At 30.5% G+C, this 18,258-nt stretch overlaps 1 protein-coding gene across 2 annotated transcripts in view; it reads right to left on the bottom strand.

The window, feature by feature from the left end:
* Window positions 1-18,258, bottom strand: part of LOC142220128 (organic cation transporter protein) — a 53,407-nt gene that overhangs the window by 29,006 nt on the left and 6,143 nt on the right. The window contains exon 2 of one of the 2 annotated variants that reach the window (XM_075289081.1): window positions 2,549-2,659. The exons of the other annotated variant lie outside the window; for it this stretch is intronic. Within the exon in view, the coding sequence (XP_075145196.1) occupies window positions 2,549-2,659 (111 nt within the window). The remainder of the gene's footprint in view (window positions 1-2,548; window positions 2,660-18,258) is intronic. 2 annotated transcript variants of the gene reach the window in all.

Raw genomic sequence — 18,258 nt, 5'->3', positions numbered from 1 at the left:
GCTGCCCGATTCTATGTTAAGCTCAATGACAAGGGACCTCCTTTTTATAGCCGAGTCCGAACAGCGTTGCACATTGCAGTGAAACCACTTCGAGAAGCTTTGAAACCCTCAGAAATGTCACCAGCATTACTGAGGTGGGTTAATCCGCCGCTGAAAAACTTTTTGGTGTTTGGTCGAAACTGGGTTTGAACCCGCGACCCTGTGTATGCAAGGCGGGCATGCTAACCATCGCACCACGGTGGCTCCCATAATATGTTCTAACATATTATCATATATGTCCCAAACATGTTATGCTAGTTAATTAACATTGTATGCTTGCACTTGAAAATATTGTGTTAAAAAATTTGTGCTCCAAACACATAATTTTTACATCCAAACATATGAAAACAGTCTTTTTCGTCCGTGTATGAACATAGTTGGTTGTTAAAATAAAATAAAACTGAATAGGAGACCCATAGAAGTTGAGTGTGATGATTTTTAGTCCAACATCCACCATCCGTAAACGAGTATTTTCAGGGCCAAGTTTTATAATAAATAAACAATTTTTTTTTGGGAATTTCTTTTTTACGTCATTATTACAAAAAAAGTAACATAAAAGGACAATCACATTTAAATTGCTGCATGAATTACTCCTTTATTTTCAAGGTTTCATTTTATTTACAATAAAACTATGCCCATTTTCATAATAATTTACTGACAGTTTATTTAAGGAATTTGTATGGTAATAGTAGGTTAACTTTTATGAATACGTGGGTAAGTGGTTAACCCTCTAATGCCCAATCCCGCCTTTAGGCGTGCTTCATAAAATCAGGAAACATTTAGTAAAACACATCTTAAGACAACAAAAATTGGTAAAATGACAAGAAAATTTAGTTACAACTGTCTAAGAGGCTTGGCAGCTTATACTGAATTTTACCGTATAGATTTTTCTTGTTTAGTTTTCTTGCTTTTGTGACGTTAACATTGAATATTTAATTAGCTGCCAAAAAAATGGGACATTAGAGGGTTAAACCTCATTTTCACTAACTTTCATATTTTCGGGTTTAATTTTCATATTTCGGGTTTGAGCAAAATAAAAGGCCGAAACTCGTTTTGGGAAAATTTTAAATATTGTTATTTGGACACCTACGTAGCTTCCTAGAAATATCTTAAATATGCCTCGGCTTTATCTCGTAAATAATTCTTAAATTATGGTCAGATATTACTTTCCTATAACTAAGAAACAGCAATCTAACCTAAGTTAATTTAATTAATTGATTATATATGATTACCTATACTTTCATATTATGAAAAACACTTTGCCTTTCATTATTCTTAGAATTGATGCAATTAATAACAGCTCACTAGAGAGGAAAACAAAAAAAAATTATTTTTCAACATCTAATTAAGTAATGCATATTTTTTCATTCTGTTTTGAATGATTCAGAAATTATGGATTAAAAACACTTGTATTATTTCCAAGTACAACAATTAAATTAAAAAAAGAAAATTTAATCATAATTCAATTTTAAGTGAATAAGTCATAAATTCTAAGAAGGAAACAACACAAATTCTTTGCAGGGACTTTATTATCGCTTATAATTTGTTGTTGGGCTAACAATAATCAAATTTTATTTATAAATATTGGGGTCATCCCAATGAATTAAATACACTTCTTGACTAAAATTTACCGTTTTTATAGCTCAACTTGAAACAAAACAAAAACAAATCTGTGTCGGCTTGAAAATAAGGTTTCCCAACTCCAAACATTTCGTCTTTACTCTAATGATTTTGGTATTGATTGCGAGCAAGGGTTGAACTAAGGTTGCATTTAAGACCCAATTACCTTTTAATCTTGGATTTTCCTTACTTGATAATAGGAAACAAACTTGAATTTATTCCTTTTTCTGTTTCTTAATTTAAAAATAGCTTTGAAAGGCGTCTATTATTTTTGAATGAGTTTTAGCTTAATAGTTACAAAAACTCATGGAATTTAAGAAAGATTTCAGTGTTTTTCCGGATCTTTAAGACAATTTTATCATTTCAACAGAATTTTCTTTTGTATAAGCATATGAATTACCAAATCCAATCAACTAACTTTAGGAACAAAAATCTTTCGTAAAAAAGTTGATAAATGTAAAAAAATCGTATACGTATGTTAAGGACTAGGAATGTTTTTTTCAGTGCAAGTTTCAATCTTATATCTCCGTTACTAAAGGTTATAGCATGATTCCAAATGACAGATAGACGGACGAATATCGATAGGTCATAGCGGTGATATTAAATTGATTTTTTCTGCAAAACATAATACCTGAAACCATTTCAAAAAGTTTATTTTTGTTTTTAATCCGCTTTTCTTGTTTTATGGTTTGAAAAGGAAATAAAATACCCTTCTCATCATTTTAAAATGTTTGAACTTCCAATACAAATTTTTATTAAAGCTTTTCGAAAACATTAAATCTTCTCAGGAACACAATCACAGACGGAAAACATAATTTCCGTACCCTGCTGATAACAAAGCCCAAAACAAAAATAAATACACAAATAAACACTAAGGGTCTTCTTTTACCTTCTCTAGTGATGATGAAGAAATAAACGAAACTGAACTATTATTTTCACACCCATCGAGTTGAATCTCTCTGTCTCCAACATTTTGTTCATCTCCCACAGTTTGGATGTTCTGAAAATAAAAGGCATCATCCTTTCAAGTTATATGTACAGGTAAAACCAGCAATTATCCATGAAAATGAAATAAAACTGACTGAACGAAATGGTATACAAGGCAGTGGCGAGGAGACAGAGATATAAAAGGACAAAGACACATACAACACGGGAGACATTCATGCTGTATCTGAGTGTTGGTTGAGTAGTAGTCTGGATGACTGCTATCCAAACATGGATAGGGAGAATTCAGAGTACGCAATTTCAAATATATCTAATCAGCTAAAAATATTGTTGCTTTTTATAGTTCCTAAAGAAAATCTCTGCTTCATTTTTCCAATTAAATAAGATAAGATCGTATATGAGCGAATCTATGCTATACCAGAACATATGAAGATTAAGATTTCTCCCATCACACAATATAATTTTAGCAAATCAGTTTAACAGGATCCTTTCTCTTGATTGGCAATAATTACCAAAGAAACTCAAATTTGATATCTGCTATGTACAAAATATCCCTAAGAAGATGGGAGTAATCGTGGTGCAATGGTTAGTATTTCTGAGTGTTTCGAAGCTTCTCTAACTGGTTTCACCATAATATGAAACGCCGTATTGATTCGGCTATAAAAAGGAGGTCCTTTGCCATTGAGCTTAAATAGAATCGGTCAGCACTCATCCATAAGAAAGAAATATCACAATGCCTGCCACTATATCTAACCTATTTCTAAGAAGACCTTCTGTTTTGTAACCACATTACGGTCGTTTTATAACCACAATAGCAGTCGACTAGATCAAATTTGGGATCGACTGCTCCATAATAACCAGAGCTTATGACTGCTCAGCTGGTTTGCGATGGAGATTTGAAAATACCTCCAAGCATGTTAGGTGCTTCTTTGTCAACTTAACCTATTGATCTCCTGCTCTAGGACAATCAGATTTACTTCTGAAGAATTGCACAAATAACTAGATTGCTACTTTATAAGGGACTTCATCATCACATCAATCATGGCCATAGTAGAGCCATTTTTTCGATTTTTGAATTGTTTTCCAATAGTTTAAAAAACGTTATGGAAAGTCCCATACATGAAAAGTTTGGTTTGACATTGAAGTTAGGAAAATTAAATGATTTTGTCATTGTTAGCAAAAAGTTTTTTTATAAGGAAACCTTAATAATTTGTGGGAAAGCTAAAGTACTTAACCATCACTTCCACAGACAGTGATATAATGTTCCAAAGTTTTTAAAATGATACATATACAAGTATGGATTACAAATACACACACACATATTTTTTTTTGGTATGACTCACAGTCGATGTCTTCAAATGCCAATACGTACCTGGAACAAAAAATAAGGAAAAACATTAATTTTTTGGTCATACATGTAAAATTAATATTTTAGATACTTATACTTTATACGTTTAAATGTGAATTATAGATACATGTAAAACTTGTTAGCTCTTAAAGACCAAACAAAATAAAAGTTCGTTGACATAAAATTTCATTTATGAGCACAAACATTTTTCTTTGGGGTACATTACATATTTTATTGTTTAAAAGTTTATTTAAATTAAATTAAACTAGGGTCTAAGTCATGAAGTAACTTAATACCATATTTGGTCATAGATGATTTCTTTTCAAAAACGAATTTCTAATCAATCTTTCCTTCTGACGTTGAAGCATATTATTTAGGCGTTTACTTCAAATGAAATGTTGATTGTCATAAATTTGCCTTTTCCCAAAAGACTAATAGTTTCCTTTTTTGTATTGGATATGGTTTATTAGTTTATCTTACTTGTTGAGTTGTAGGCATTTTTCTAATCCCTGCTTTTCGTAGATAAGTCGCTCATATATATCCTCCATGTAATAAATTTCACTAAAGCAACAATTTGTATCTTATACTGAACACTTATCCGTGATATGCATGACCAAACTAATAGGCAATGACTTGCGTCTCTTTATGGTAGCCTTTGAAAAATGTTGCATTGAATTATTTCATCATGACAAAACATTTTCTTTTTACGCCTTATTTCCTTCGTGAAGTAAAGGTTGATAAATGTTGAGATGTTACCCATAGGATTTTCAATGTATGAATATTTCTCTAGAGTTTTATGAATTTCTATGAAAATTGAAAAAAAGTTTTAAATTTATCGAAAGTTTCTTCGAAAATTCACAAAGAAGAAAAACATTCACTCCCATAAAAAACTTCACTCTGTGTAACATTTTTATATAAATATTGGCCAAAATTTCTTTTTTTCTTTTTCTGGAAATTTTACATTAATGGGAAATTTTGCCCAATTATAAGAGGTGTATATCAAGACATTATTTTAAAGACACTTTTTGCTTGAAACAGTCCATAATTTATACATAAAGTTGTGTCTGAATTTGGAATTTTAAATTATGATTAACACGTTTTTAAAGGTAAAATTAAAAAATTGTTTCTGTGTGTATGAAGAACGTACAAACAGATGTGTGTCTAAATGCATTCTTTTTTTCCATAGAAAAGTTTTATAAAAATTTTGGTTTTTTCCTGAAGAATTTTCTGAAAATTTCGGATATCCATAGAAAATGTTTTTTTTTATAGAAAATTTTGTCATAATTCTATGTCCGTTTTATATTTTCTATGCAAATAGTGGCTTAGGTTATAGATAGTAAAGCGTGTAGCCCATTTACTGGCGAGTGGCACGAAAGGAAATGCTGAAAATATTTGTAGTTTTGCCTAAAATCTAATTTCCGCTTTTTGGGGTCGCAACTGAGCAAAACGTGTCATATTATAATCAACATTAACCGATTCAGTTTAGACGAAATGTAACTATGTATTCTTTAATGTTGTAACATTTATTCATTCATTCACATTTTATTTCTTACAAATTAGTTACAACCAATCTACAATTATTTGAGCAACATCAAAAACAACAACAAGTGGAACAGCAAACAAAAACCTCCCACACTCTTCATCCACATAACAATTAAGAAGGTTTCTTAGTTTGCCAATATGAACGTCTTGCATGACTGACTATATCTCAAAACGGATATAGGCACGGATGCCGTCTTAAATACCACAGCAAACACAATCAGTGGTTTGTTAAATCGATAAAAACTATTTGAGCTATCAAAACGGAAACGGAAGTCGTCATCAGCTTCGTAACTTTCAAGGTTAATAAGGACCACTAACGTTTTCCAGTATTGTTAGCGTTTATTCATGATTGAGAGAATTGCGAGTTGTGGGAGGAAAACAAAGTTTACACTAGGGTATAACCAGAAAAGTTCCCCCAAAATCGAACGACATGAAACAACAATGATGAACTAGTGGGCATTGACTGTTACTTCCCTAAAAAAAACACATTAAGCTGCTCTACTCTCATTCTTTTGCATTAGAATCCCCAAGAGACATTAGGACTTTAGCTCACATATAAAACTCATTCGAAGACAGATCTACACATTGGGATATAGAAAATTTAATTGAGCAGAAAAAAAGCGATAAAAGTTTGCTAAATCTTAAATCTGTGAGAGCATAATAAATGTCTTTGTTTTAGCTGCAAAATAGAAATAAGTATTATAGTACGAAAATAAAAATTATTATGTCGCTGATATTATTTGGGAATGAAATAGCCCATAGTGAAATAATACTTAAAAAAAAACTGTATTTACATGAATTATTGCAAATTAAGCTGATTCCAAACGACATAAGACAATGTAGAAATACATGAAAGTTAGTAAAGTTCATTTCATCAGCATGTAAAAGCTTAAGATTTTATTGCCATTAGAAGGAGTAATCATGGAGACTGGGGAATAAATATACCATATATTATGGTCTACTCAATTATCGACAATATTTGGCAAAAATTCATAAGAAGCTAGAAGAATTCATATGAAGCTAAATATACCATATATTATGGTCTACTCAATTATCGACAATGTTTGGCAAAAATTCATAAGAAGCTAGAAGAAAAAAGTGAATAAAATCTAATTTGGGCTGAGCATAACATTGTGGAGATTCTCGATAAAAATTATAATCCGGTCGTGAATTCCACTGGCAATAGGGTGGTTTTACGTGAACCATGAAAAGACTCTGATATTTTTGTGCAAGAATATTATTATTTGTTTTTTTTTTACAAATGCTTATGAGAAATATACATTTTGTATGTGAATGCGCTTAGTTGTTTACTTTCTTATTTATGATGTTAGGAAAAACTAAAAATTCAGTGGAAATTTGTGGAAATACAGCTGTTTCGGGTTTTCATTATTATGACTTTTATTTCGTAGTCCTCAGGTTTTTTTCTTTATTTCTATTTTCATTAACTTTATTCATCTTATAAAACCAAATGTATACAAAAAATTGCATGCCTGAACACTATCTTATTATATTTTTTTATTATCTTTCATTTAAAATAAATTGTTGTTTATTTATTTACAAGTCTAGACTTATAGTATAATATAAGAATAATATTAAATAAATAAATAAATTGTTGTTTCCCAACACTTTTGGTAAATCTTTTCATTAGGATTTAACTTAATACCAATTTTGCCTTATTATGAATACAATAAACAACGATATTTGTAGTCTGTTTTTTTATTTATGGTGTATTTTTGATGTTTTGCCAATATTTACTATAGAAATATTCAAAATTGTCTAGAGACTATTGTTTGTACCTAAGTAGTAGTCATGGCGTAGCATTATAACATCTAGGGTATACACGAGACTGACATCTACTTAAAGACAAAAATATATTTTAGAAGGTTTATGGCTATGGTGACTTCGGACGTAATAGATATCGTTGACGACAAATACATAACATTTGATTCATTTGATTTAACAATTCAAATCAAATTATCTAATATTAAATGAAAATAAATATCACTGTGTGTAAGTTAAAGTCGTAAACATAGGTAACTAGGCAAAATAAAATAAAAAAAAAAAAAAACAAAATAAAATATCACCTACCTACGATCTAAGAGAATATGTATATAAAGTATGCCTTAATGAGAAGTATTCAATTAATAAGTGTTTGAATAATTATTGTATTGTATTGCTGTACAAGGTGTCGTATGTGAAATAAATAATAGTCATAACAGCGAGTACATGGTTGCGTATGAACATTTTAAATTAACCGACATAGTGGCGTATGATTCATTCAATTTTAAAGTTTATTCTTGCTCTTCCTGAATTTAAATTTTTGTGATACACAATAGGATTCACAAACATGAACCAGAGATATACTAAGGTAAATTAATCCATGTTATTGTCCGAAAGGCCTGAGAAATGATGTAACAAATATATATGCTTTAATTAATTCATTTATATTATAATTAAAATGGTCTAACAAAAATACTATTTGTATTTATATTAAAGCTAGGATTTAATATTCAAAACTATTTGCCATTAAGTGACATTTGCATATTTCCGAGAAAAGAAATCTCAATTGATTTAAATATGGCTCAATAAACGAATATAGTGTCGTATATGCATTAGTAATAATGTGGACAGAATATCTGCATGAGAATGTGTTTACCACAAATATAGACATTTCAAGTCGATTCAAAATGTTGTTGTTTATGTACAGTGACAAATCATCAATTGAATCATTTTCTTTTTAGAGAACGCGAATTGCCATACAAATCTGTCAACTTGGATTAAGGTGTGGATGTATAGAATTTTATATTCTTTTACAATATTTCGTATTTTATGAAACGAAGAAAGGTTAGAAAACAAATTAACGACAAATTAAAAATGATTCCTTTGCATATGAACAAGTGCCATAAACAGCCCAGGTGATTGACTTGAGACGTCTATAAATTTTTGTGTCTATGCCACAAATAATGATTATACAGTCGATATTATCTGAGTAAATGACTATCTGCTTGGTCATTTTAATTTTTTGTTACACATGTTCGCTCACCGCTGTAAATTATGAGAACCGGCTGCAATTTCGATTCGAAATTTCCCAAGTTTTTTATAGAGGGTTAATTTCGTACAAATATTAACACAGTTGGATTTGCAAAAATAGATCGCTGTATCCTCCTTTTGGCAAGAATGGCTATGAACTGATTGAGCACCCAATCATTGTCAATTTTTCCACAGAGTATACATCTTTAAAACTCAATGCTTTTTGGTTGGCAGAATATTACGACCTATAAGACTTTAGTTCTTTTCCAATGTTACTATGTAGTCATTTGAGCATTTAATTCCCTAAGTATATGTTTAATTAGATTTTTTCATTTTAAAAATTTCATGATTAAAATTTCAAAACTTTTATGATTAAAATAACGGAAGGATTTTAAAATATTATATAAAATTGATTGGACAATTTAAGTAAAAACCTTAAATGATATTATTTGTTTTATCAACAATGAGTGTTTTCTTCAACCACATGGGATTTTATGGCTGTTTTGGAAGGCTTTGAAAGTTGTATTAACAAACAAAAAGTTAACCCTCACCAAATTCCTTGTTTGTATTTAGTTTCTTTTTCTTGCCTTCAGCATAACATCATGTATTTTTTTTACCATATTTGGTGTCAACTTTTTTCTAAACTAACCATTTTTTACCACGGCAGATTAATATCCTTCTTTTGTGTATTCAGGACAATCATCTTGATCGACCAATTCAACAAAAGACCAACGTGTACAAGTATTTCTTGGGTGAATTTAGGGTCAATGACTTTATATTGACATTTACAAACATATATGTTAGCATTGGAAATGAAAAGTTAAATAAAATAAAATTATTAGAGTGCATGGTATTTTTTCTTTTTCATTTTTTTTTAATCAGACCAAGTCCTTTTTAATAAGGTATTTTCAAGGAATCAGCGTATTAAAAATTATTCATTGCTGGCAGAATTTTATTAACTTTAGAGGTGTTTTAAAATATCATGCAGTATTTCTTCAAACTATGATTATATATCCATGAATTAAATATTCTGTGTTCTTCCCATCTACTCGAATTTATTTAAAAATATAGCAATTATAATTCCTATAACATATATAAAATTTCTTAAAATTCCGAATTCCATTCTATTTGGTGTAGAAAGTCATATAGTCGACACCATCTGACTTAAGATCTTTCTTTTATGTTGGTTGGCATTTACAAAATATTACTGGCCCTTGGGTGCGTATGATTATTTAATTTTTTCAGACTATGGTGGCGTATGACTGACTACCCAGCAAAAAAGCGTCGCCAAAAAAGTAGTGAAAATGTTCTTTTTGGATCGAAAGTGACGCAAAATTGGCGTAGAAGCGATGCATTTAACATGGGCTTGTCATAGGACAGTTGTCCACCATATTAACAGCCGTCGCACTGAATTTGCATCACTTCTTAAGGTGTGGTGCGAATTCAGTGTTTTGGATGTAAATTAAGAAATTTTGTGATATTTTGACAAATAAATAATTTTAAACATTTTTAATGAGTTTTAATGCAATCTTAAGCTTGCATGGAACGTTTGACATCAAATTTTTTCAACAATTTGCAAGGTTTCTAGAATGGATTTGGCATTTTTGTCGGCAAAATTTAAATAATTTTTACCATTTTATTAATTCTTAATCTATTTTTAACCTATTTAAAAAAAAATTAAAAATTTTCCATTAAAAATATGAAAAAGCGAGTTATAAACAAACTGACTCAAATGAACTTCCTGTGCAGCTAAAATAAAGAACTTCTTTGGAAGGACATTTTTGGAAGTGCTTTTAAAGTTGTGCCTTAAGAAGAACTTCCAATTTTTTTTGCTGGGTATTACAGTATATAATACACCAGACCATAGAGACGTATGATGTCCCATTATATCTATATCGTATTCGTATATTTGCGTCTTCTATATTTTTCAATTAAAAGTATGGTTAAATCGATTATGCGAGTGTTAGTCAAAATCTAATAATAGCCTTTCCCAGACTATTGATATCCTTCATAATTGTTTGCTTTTGTCGACTCCCGACTTTTCGACAAATGAAAAGTCTATCATATATTGCTCAAATAAATTTTGCTTTTTGGTTCTGGTTACAATTCCCCGTATCCCAATTAAGAAATTCGTAGAGTTTTTAGTGAAGATATTACGTTTTCATTAAAGACTCTCTAATCCTTTAATTTTCATCAAAAGTCATATTAATATTCCTTTTGACATTCCTTCAAAGTTTAAATATTTTGATTTATGCGGATCACCCTTATATAATGTATATGATTTTGCCAGCTAATACATAGAAAAACATCAAAATCTTAGACAACCATCAACATTTAAAGTATACATTTAAATGTGTACCATGTATATCTTTGGAATTGCTTGTGTATGTTGGTGATAATTCTTTGTTTGTCTGTGTCCAAGTTTATTTTATGTAAATTTTTGGGGACATCTCAAAAAGCCAAAAGCTAAGGGTTTACAAAAAGATAAAAGGATATATTTTGATTTTTGGACGCGCAAGGACATGTCGGTATATGAAAATGGAATAATGACAAATTCATTATTATGTATTTAGTAAAGTATTTTTTTTTAAGTATCTGCATGCTGACGTCCATAATGTTCCTTTTTTTTCGAAAGATTATAGCCGTCCGGGTTACACTGTCTCTTTCTGGTTAAATACGGGTTATTTTTAATTCATATTATCTAATGGGAGCATTATTTTTTCATGAGAGACAAAGAGAATATCAATGAGTGCAGCAAAATTATATTTTTAACTCAATCATAAGAAACTGCAAGTGTATTAAACATTGTGTAATAAGCTTGGTCACAGTTAAACATTTTTTTCATGACACGATCTACTCTTCCATGTCTTTAGATTCTTGATATATTTTCATAATAAGGAAATATGTCATATTTATGGTAGTTATAACAATTCGTTTGTACAAGTGTTTTTTTTTTTCAGTGTATACATTTTCCATTGTCATCAGGTGCTTATCATTTGTGGTAAATTCAATTCATTTCACACACAAAAAATCTAAAGTAAACAATCAATATACGATTTCTTTTGATTTCCAAAATTTTATTTATTATTCAATTATCATGCCGGTATTTCAACACTTCGCAGTAATCGTCAAAAACACACACATTTTATGACCCATAAATATGGCTACATCTTGTTTCCTTCAATTTTATTGCAATCCCCAATGATGGAGTACAAATTGAACATTTTTTCTCAGGCCATTTGTAACACAAGCAAGATTTGCAGCAGCTGGGTGATTGGATATTACTGAGATATTTGATACTTGTATTTGTACTAAAACCAAGCCAGTATCTTATTCTAAGTTTGTGTAGTGGATTTTTATTGCAACAGCTAGAAATTGATATTTGCCATGGTGTTCCATCATAACGGTATAACGACACCACGCAAAAGAGTCATAATTTCTTCAAAACCTCTGATGGTGGAGGAGTACATATGGTGATGGAGTACTGATGCTGGAGAAGTACATACATAGTAAACAAAAAAAAATCAATATCCTAGAAGCTCCTCTCCATTTCATTGAATCTATGATCAAGCTGTTTACACATTATAAGTGCTGGTATATTTCACGTATTGTGCAAAATAACATTGTGTTTTTACTGATAACATGGAAATAAATTAGAGTATTTTTTTTAACCAACCAAAATACCCATATAATGAAGAAGAAAACAAGTAAAAAAGCTAAAGACGTTTGGAACACTTATAGGTTAGTTATAGTGGCAACTCACTTAGACTATTTAGTCCATTGTGGTACCACAGGTGATGAACTTATCTTTCAATAAAGTTCATCACCACCTGCACACCCACAATGCTTCCAATGACAGAGGGATGCAAATTTCAAAAATTAGCACTAACAACAACAAAACGTTTAAAAGTCTGAAGTTATAAACTTAGTATTAATTAAAATTATTTTACTTCAAAGAAATTTTTCATTACACTGAAAAAAATATTGTCGTGAGGCCAAAGATTTCGTGTCCTTAAAATACGAATGCAAATTTGGCTTAGCGTAGAAGACGCATTTCTCTAGAATAAAGTTATTTTCCTTGTCCAAAAGTCGATAAATTTTTCAATGAAGTCGTATTGTCCTTATAATTAATTGATTTGACTTAAAAATCGGTATCATAACATGAAAGAAACATTTTTTGGGCTAAGGTCAACTTGACTTTAATAATTCAGAAAAATTCTTTAAAATTCATAAAATTGTCTTCAAATTTGTTGTCTTTTTGCATCTTGACTACAAAGCAAAAAATCTTTCAAAAATAGGACATGTTTTTCAACACTTTATTTTAAAGACGTTTCTACTTGAAACACAGCACACTACTGGAAGTCGTGTCTGAATTTGGAAAATAAAGTTTTCGTTAACTTGTTTTTAAAGGACTTTGATAGCATATGAAAAAAAGCTGAAAAGGCAAAAAATTAAAATTTGCTTCCTAGAGTCAAGTACACAAAACCCAAATTCCCGGTTCCTAAAATTTTGTCTTTACTTTAACAATTTTGGTAGTGATTCCGAGCCAAAGAAGCGGAGAATTCAAGTAAGGATACTTTACTTGAATTCTCCGTTTCTTTGGCTCGGAATCACTACCAAAATTGTTAAAGTAAAGACAAAATTTTAGGAACCGGGAATGCTTTTTTTCAGTGTAGATTAGGTATAGTGACAGCCAATTATTTTATTGGCCTCACTTAGAATATTCAGTTCAGCCAAATCCAAAGGAAGTGCAATTTTCTTTTATCAATGAGTGCAGTCGAATTCTATGTTTAACTCAATGACTACACTCAGTCCCTATAGGGACCGAGAATGGCGTTTTGCATTACGAAAAAACCACTTGGAAAAATTTTAAAACACTCAGAAATGTTATGTAAATTTATGAGAAAGGATAATCCAATGCTTTCCTACGATATAAGGACAGGGTATTAAATTAGCTACTCTACTTTTAGGTATATAGTTTGGGTGACATTTCGGAATTGCTTTTGTGAGATAAATGAAATGTGTCAGTCCTATAGACTTGGTCGTTGTTTTGTTGGATTTGTGAATAAAAATTGAATCGGCATGATTAGAATTTTTTAGAAGAGTAGAACTGGTAGTGAAAATGGGGTACCAACATTTTTTGTGCAAGCAGATAGCAGGGACGCTCATTATCACTTTATTTAAATATGAAACTATATTTTGTAAATTAATTATAGATATAAAATACATTTGTTTTATTAAAAGTTTTCCCATGCGAAAACAAAAACTAACAAAATAGCCATAATATATATTACCGTGACATTAGTGTCATCCTCATCATCATCTTCCTCCTCTTTGCGTATCATTGCTTGCATTTTTCTCTTATCACCATTATTATCGGCGTCCTGTTCATTAAGTGGATTTTCAACATCCTCATTGTCATTAACACTATTTGTGTCGCATCCAGATATATCATGAACATCTTTACTCAATACTTTTGAAGTGCCACCAGGACAATTACCATTTGTGGCATTGTTGTGTATTATTCCGTCATCTTTTAACACAGTTAGATGACCACCATTACTAATAATGCCATAACCTGGATTCAATTTGGTATTATTGTTGTTGTTATTATTATTGCCATTACCCATCAACATGGTGAGATTTCTTCAGTTAATATATTTTGTATACACGTGTGTTAAATATTTTCTTCGTTCTCCAAAGATTGTTTCAACTGAGTAATCATCTAATTGACGACAAAAGCTTTTTTCTTTTTAATACTGAGGAAAAGTATAAACCAGCATGTCGTTTAGACCTCCTTACTTTCCTTTTTATTATCATTCGCGTAAAGTAAACATTTTCAAATTTTCCTTAGTAAGTTGGATAAGGGTTTGAGTGTAGTACTTTCAACTGATTTTATTTATGGAACTCCAAACTGATGTGCGTTTCCTGTTGTGTCTCTTTGATATTTCACAGGATGAAACAATAATACATCGGGAGGTCTACAATAACACAGTGGCAATAAAAGAACAACCAGAAGCGCAAAACATTGCGTGTTGCGCTTAGGTTTTCATAAACCTTTTAGAACATCACCAATGCACAGTGGGCCGTATTTAACAAATTTCGAGAATTTGATGTTAGACAATAAGCGATACAATTAAGTTCAATTTCTGTTCAGAGATAGTTTATATCTCTTCTTGATAACAAGTATATATTATATTTTGTGTCAATTATCACCATCATCGTCATTAAGTTGAGAACACTCGTAGTTGTATTTAAATTTGATCTCAATAGCGTATATACTCGAGACAAGTAGCTAAATTAAAGCGTGTTTAAATATTTTTATTACGCGACTTTCCGATCACACAAAAAAATATTAAGTTTTAATTGAAACTTCTTCAATTACAGAAAGAGTTAATTCTTTCAAATACAAATTTTATTAGAGTACAAACAAAAAATACTGAATAAATTAATAATACTTTAATAATGCCTATTTTTCATATGAAATTCAAATTTTAATTGAATAATACTTGTGATACAATATTTTAATATTATGTATTTTTCATATGGTTAGGATAGGTTAGATATAGTGACAGCCTGATATTTCAGGCTCACTTAGACTTCTCTCTGCCCCATTCTATATTTAGCTCAATAGGCGAGTCCGAACGGCGTTCCACATTGCAGTGAAACAACTTAGTGATGCTTTAAAATACTCAGAAATGTTACCAACATTACTGAGAGGGGATAATTCACCGCTGAAAAACTTTTTGGTGTTCGGTCGAAACTGGGGTTGAACCTACGACCCTATGTATGCAAGGCGAACTAAACATTTGATATATATCTGTGTAGATGGTTTTGTGCCGGAAATGAGCGAGAAAGTCGACTTTCTCAAAAATCTGGAAGAGTCTACTTTTACAGATATTTTAGTGATTAGTCAAAAATCGATATTTGTTTTAAATACCAAATTCAATGACTGAATTTTAATGTAATCTAAAGTATAAGAAACATTTCGAACGATTCCAAAATATGAACTTTGTGTAAATTTCGAATTTTGTAAAATTGTGTACTTCATTTGCACAAAATTTTTCATAAGAGCCACTGTTGTGCAATAGTTAGAATACCCGCCTTGCATACAATGGGTCATTGGTTCAATCCCTGTTCCGACCAACCCCCCAAAAATTGTTCAGTAATATTGGTGACATTAATGTTTCAAAACTTCTCTAAGTGGTTTCTCCGCAATGTGGAACGCCGTTCGGTTTCGGCTATAAAAGGGAGGTCTCTTGCCATTTAGGTATACCTAAAATCGGGCAGCACTCAGTGATAAATAGTAAGAATTAACTGCATGTCTAAAACGATCATGATTGGGCGCCAATGATTTTTTTTAATTCTTAGTTAATTTTTTATTTTATGAATAAGAGTAATTACGATTTTTCAATTTTTCCATTTTGATATAAGTGCATTTAATGCAAAAATTTCTTTGTGCCATTGAAATATATTTCTAGCATCAATGGTTCGAATGACAATATCTGAAATTTAAAACTTATATCCTCATTGAAAGATGTCAATATAAAATTTTAATAAACGTGTAGTTTGAGTTTAAACAAGATCCGATACAATTTAAAATAATCAACCATTCCTTTTAATTGAATCGCTTATGTCAAATTACCACAAAAAAAAAACTAAAACAAATATTATTAAATTAACCCATTGTGCAGCGAGACAGTGATATCCTGGTATGGTAAAGATAGCGACCGCTGCTGATGTTTGAGATGATTTTTTTCTTTTGTTTTCTTTTTGTTGTGATTTCACTGAAACATTTGGGTTTTGTTAAACGATACCCCTCTATTCATACGGGAAAAGTGAATTTAGCATACATACACATGATTTTCATTTGTTTTTCTTATAGAATGAAAAGGGGCATATAAAACAAATGGATTAATTTTAAAGCAACTGTTAACATTTAGAGTAATAATATTTTGGAATATGAACCGCTAACTATTGATTCTTCGATTTGTTTGTTGTTCTCAAATGCTGTTTAGATTTTTTCTTTGTGAATATTTTTTTCTATTCACAAACAATTTCTTTCAATTTCCTCCGGTTCGAGTTGTTAACTTAGCGATTTATTTGAATATTTTTCAGGTCATCGTTTTAATTTGTATTGTTGCGTTTCTACTCGTACAACATTTTCGTCTTTAAACCCTCGGGCAACTGAAATGTTGGTGAGAGCTTCATCTGCTTCCAAGACCTATTGTTGTTATTTATAAGGTCCTGCAAAGCTTTTTTGGGTTTCCTTTTGCCTGTAAGTTTAACAGATGTTGGAGAATAACAAAACTTTCACTTTCATTTTTGCGCCAAAAATTCCGGTTAATAATAACAATGAATATCGTGAAAACATATGTTTGCTAGTCCTAATGGATTGGGAGTCATCATTATCCTAGTAGTAATTAAGAGAGGATTCTTATCACCACACAGCAAATTATTTTAACGCAATGACCCAAAGAGACATGGTAACAGATCTAGTCGTAATTAAGAGAGGATTCTTATCACCACACAGCAAATTATTTTAACGCAATGACCCAAAGAGACATGGTAACAGATCTATGCAGAGCAAATACAAAAATGTTCAACTCTGTAAAATCGGTTGGTTAAATAAATTCACATTAATTGCATGCAATTTTTAAAGTATAAAATACTCTGCAACAAAATACATGCACTGAAAAAAATATTGTCGTGAGGTCAAAGATTTCATGTCTTTAAAATACGAATACAAATTTTGCTTAGCGTAGAAGACGCATTTCTCTTAAATAAAGTTATTTTCCTTGTCCAAAAGTCGATAAACTTTTCAATGAAGTCGTATTGTCCTTATAATTAAGTGATTTGACTTAAAAATGGGTATCTTAACATGAAAGAAAAAATTTATAGGCTAAGGTCAACTTGACTTTAATAATTCAGAAAAATTCTTTAAATTTAATGAAATTGTCTTTAAATTTGTTGTATTTTTGCATCTTGACTACAAAGCAAAAAATCGTTCAAATATAGGACATGTTTTTCAAAACTTTATTTTAAAGAAGTTTTTTACTTCAAACATAGCATAATTTCTACTGGATGTCGAGTCTTAATTTGGAAAATAAAGTTGCCGTTAACTCGTTTTTAAAGGACTTTGATAGCATATGAAGAAAAAAGCTGAGAAAGCGAAAAATTAAAATTTGCTTCCTAGAAGCAAGTACACAAAACCTAAATTTAAAAGAGAATTGTGTCTTAAAGGTATCCTTACTTGTATTCTCCGCTTCTTTGGCTCGGAATCTATACCAAATTTTTTAAAGTAAAGACAAAATCTTTGGAACCGAGTATGCTTTTTTTTCAGTGTGCGAAAGTGTTTATCACCTAAATATGAAGTCAGACACATCTCTATAACAAGTATTTACGGCCGTAAGTTCGCCCAGGCCGAATCTCCACCATGGATTGCATAGAAACTTCTACTAAAGACTGTCATCCACAATCGAATTACTTGGGTTGCGGTAACACTTGCCGATCGTAATGTATCTTAAAACTTCTTAACACCGTCTTTTAAATTGTAAGTTAGCCCATACGGGGTATATATTAAACAAAACAGGCAAATTAAATACGTATATAATTCAGTTTTATAGAAATAAAATTTTGGCAACATTTTCTATAGAAATAAAATTTTGACAAAATTTTCTATAGAAATAAAATTTTGACAAAATTTGCTGTAGAAGTAAACTTTTGACAAAATT

This window comes from Haematobia irritans, chromosome 1 (genome assembly GCF_050003625.1).
Source record: "Haematobia irritans isolate KBUSLIRL chromosome 1, ASM5000362v1, whole genome shotgun sequence".
NCBI lineage: Eukaryota > Metazoa > Arthropoda > Insecta > Diptera > Muscidae > Haematobia > Haematobia irritans.
Note: the sequence above shows the minus strand (reverse complement) of the source record. Positions and strands in the feature narration are given on the sequence as shown.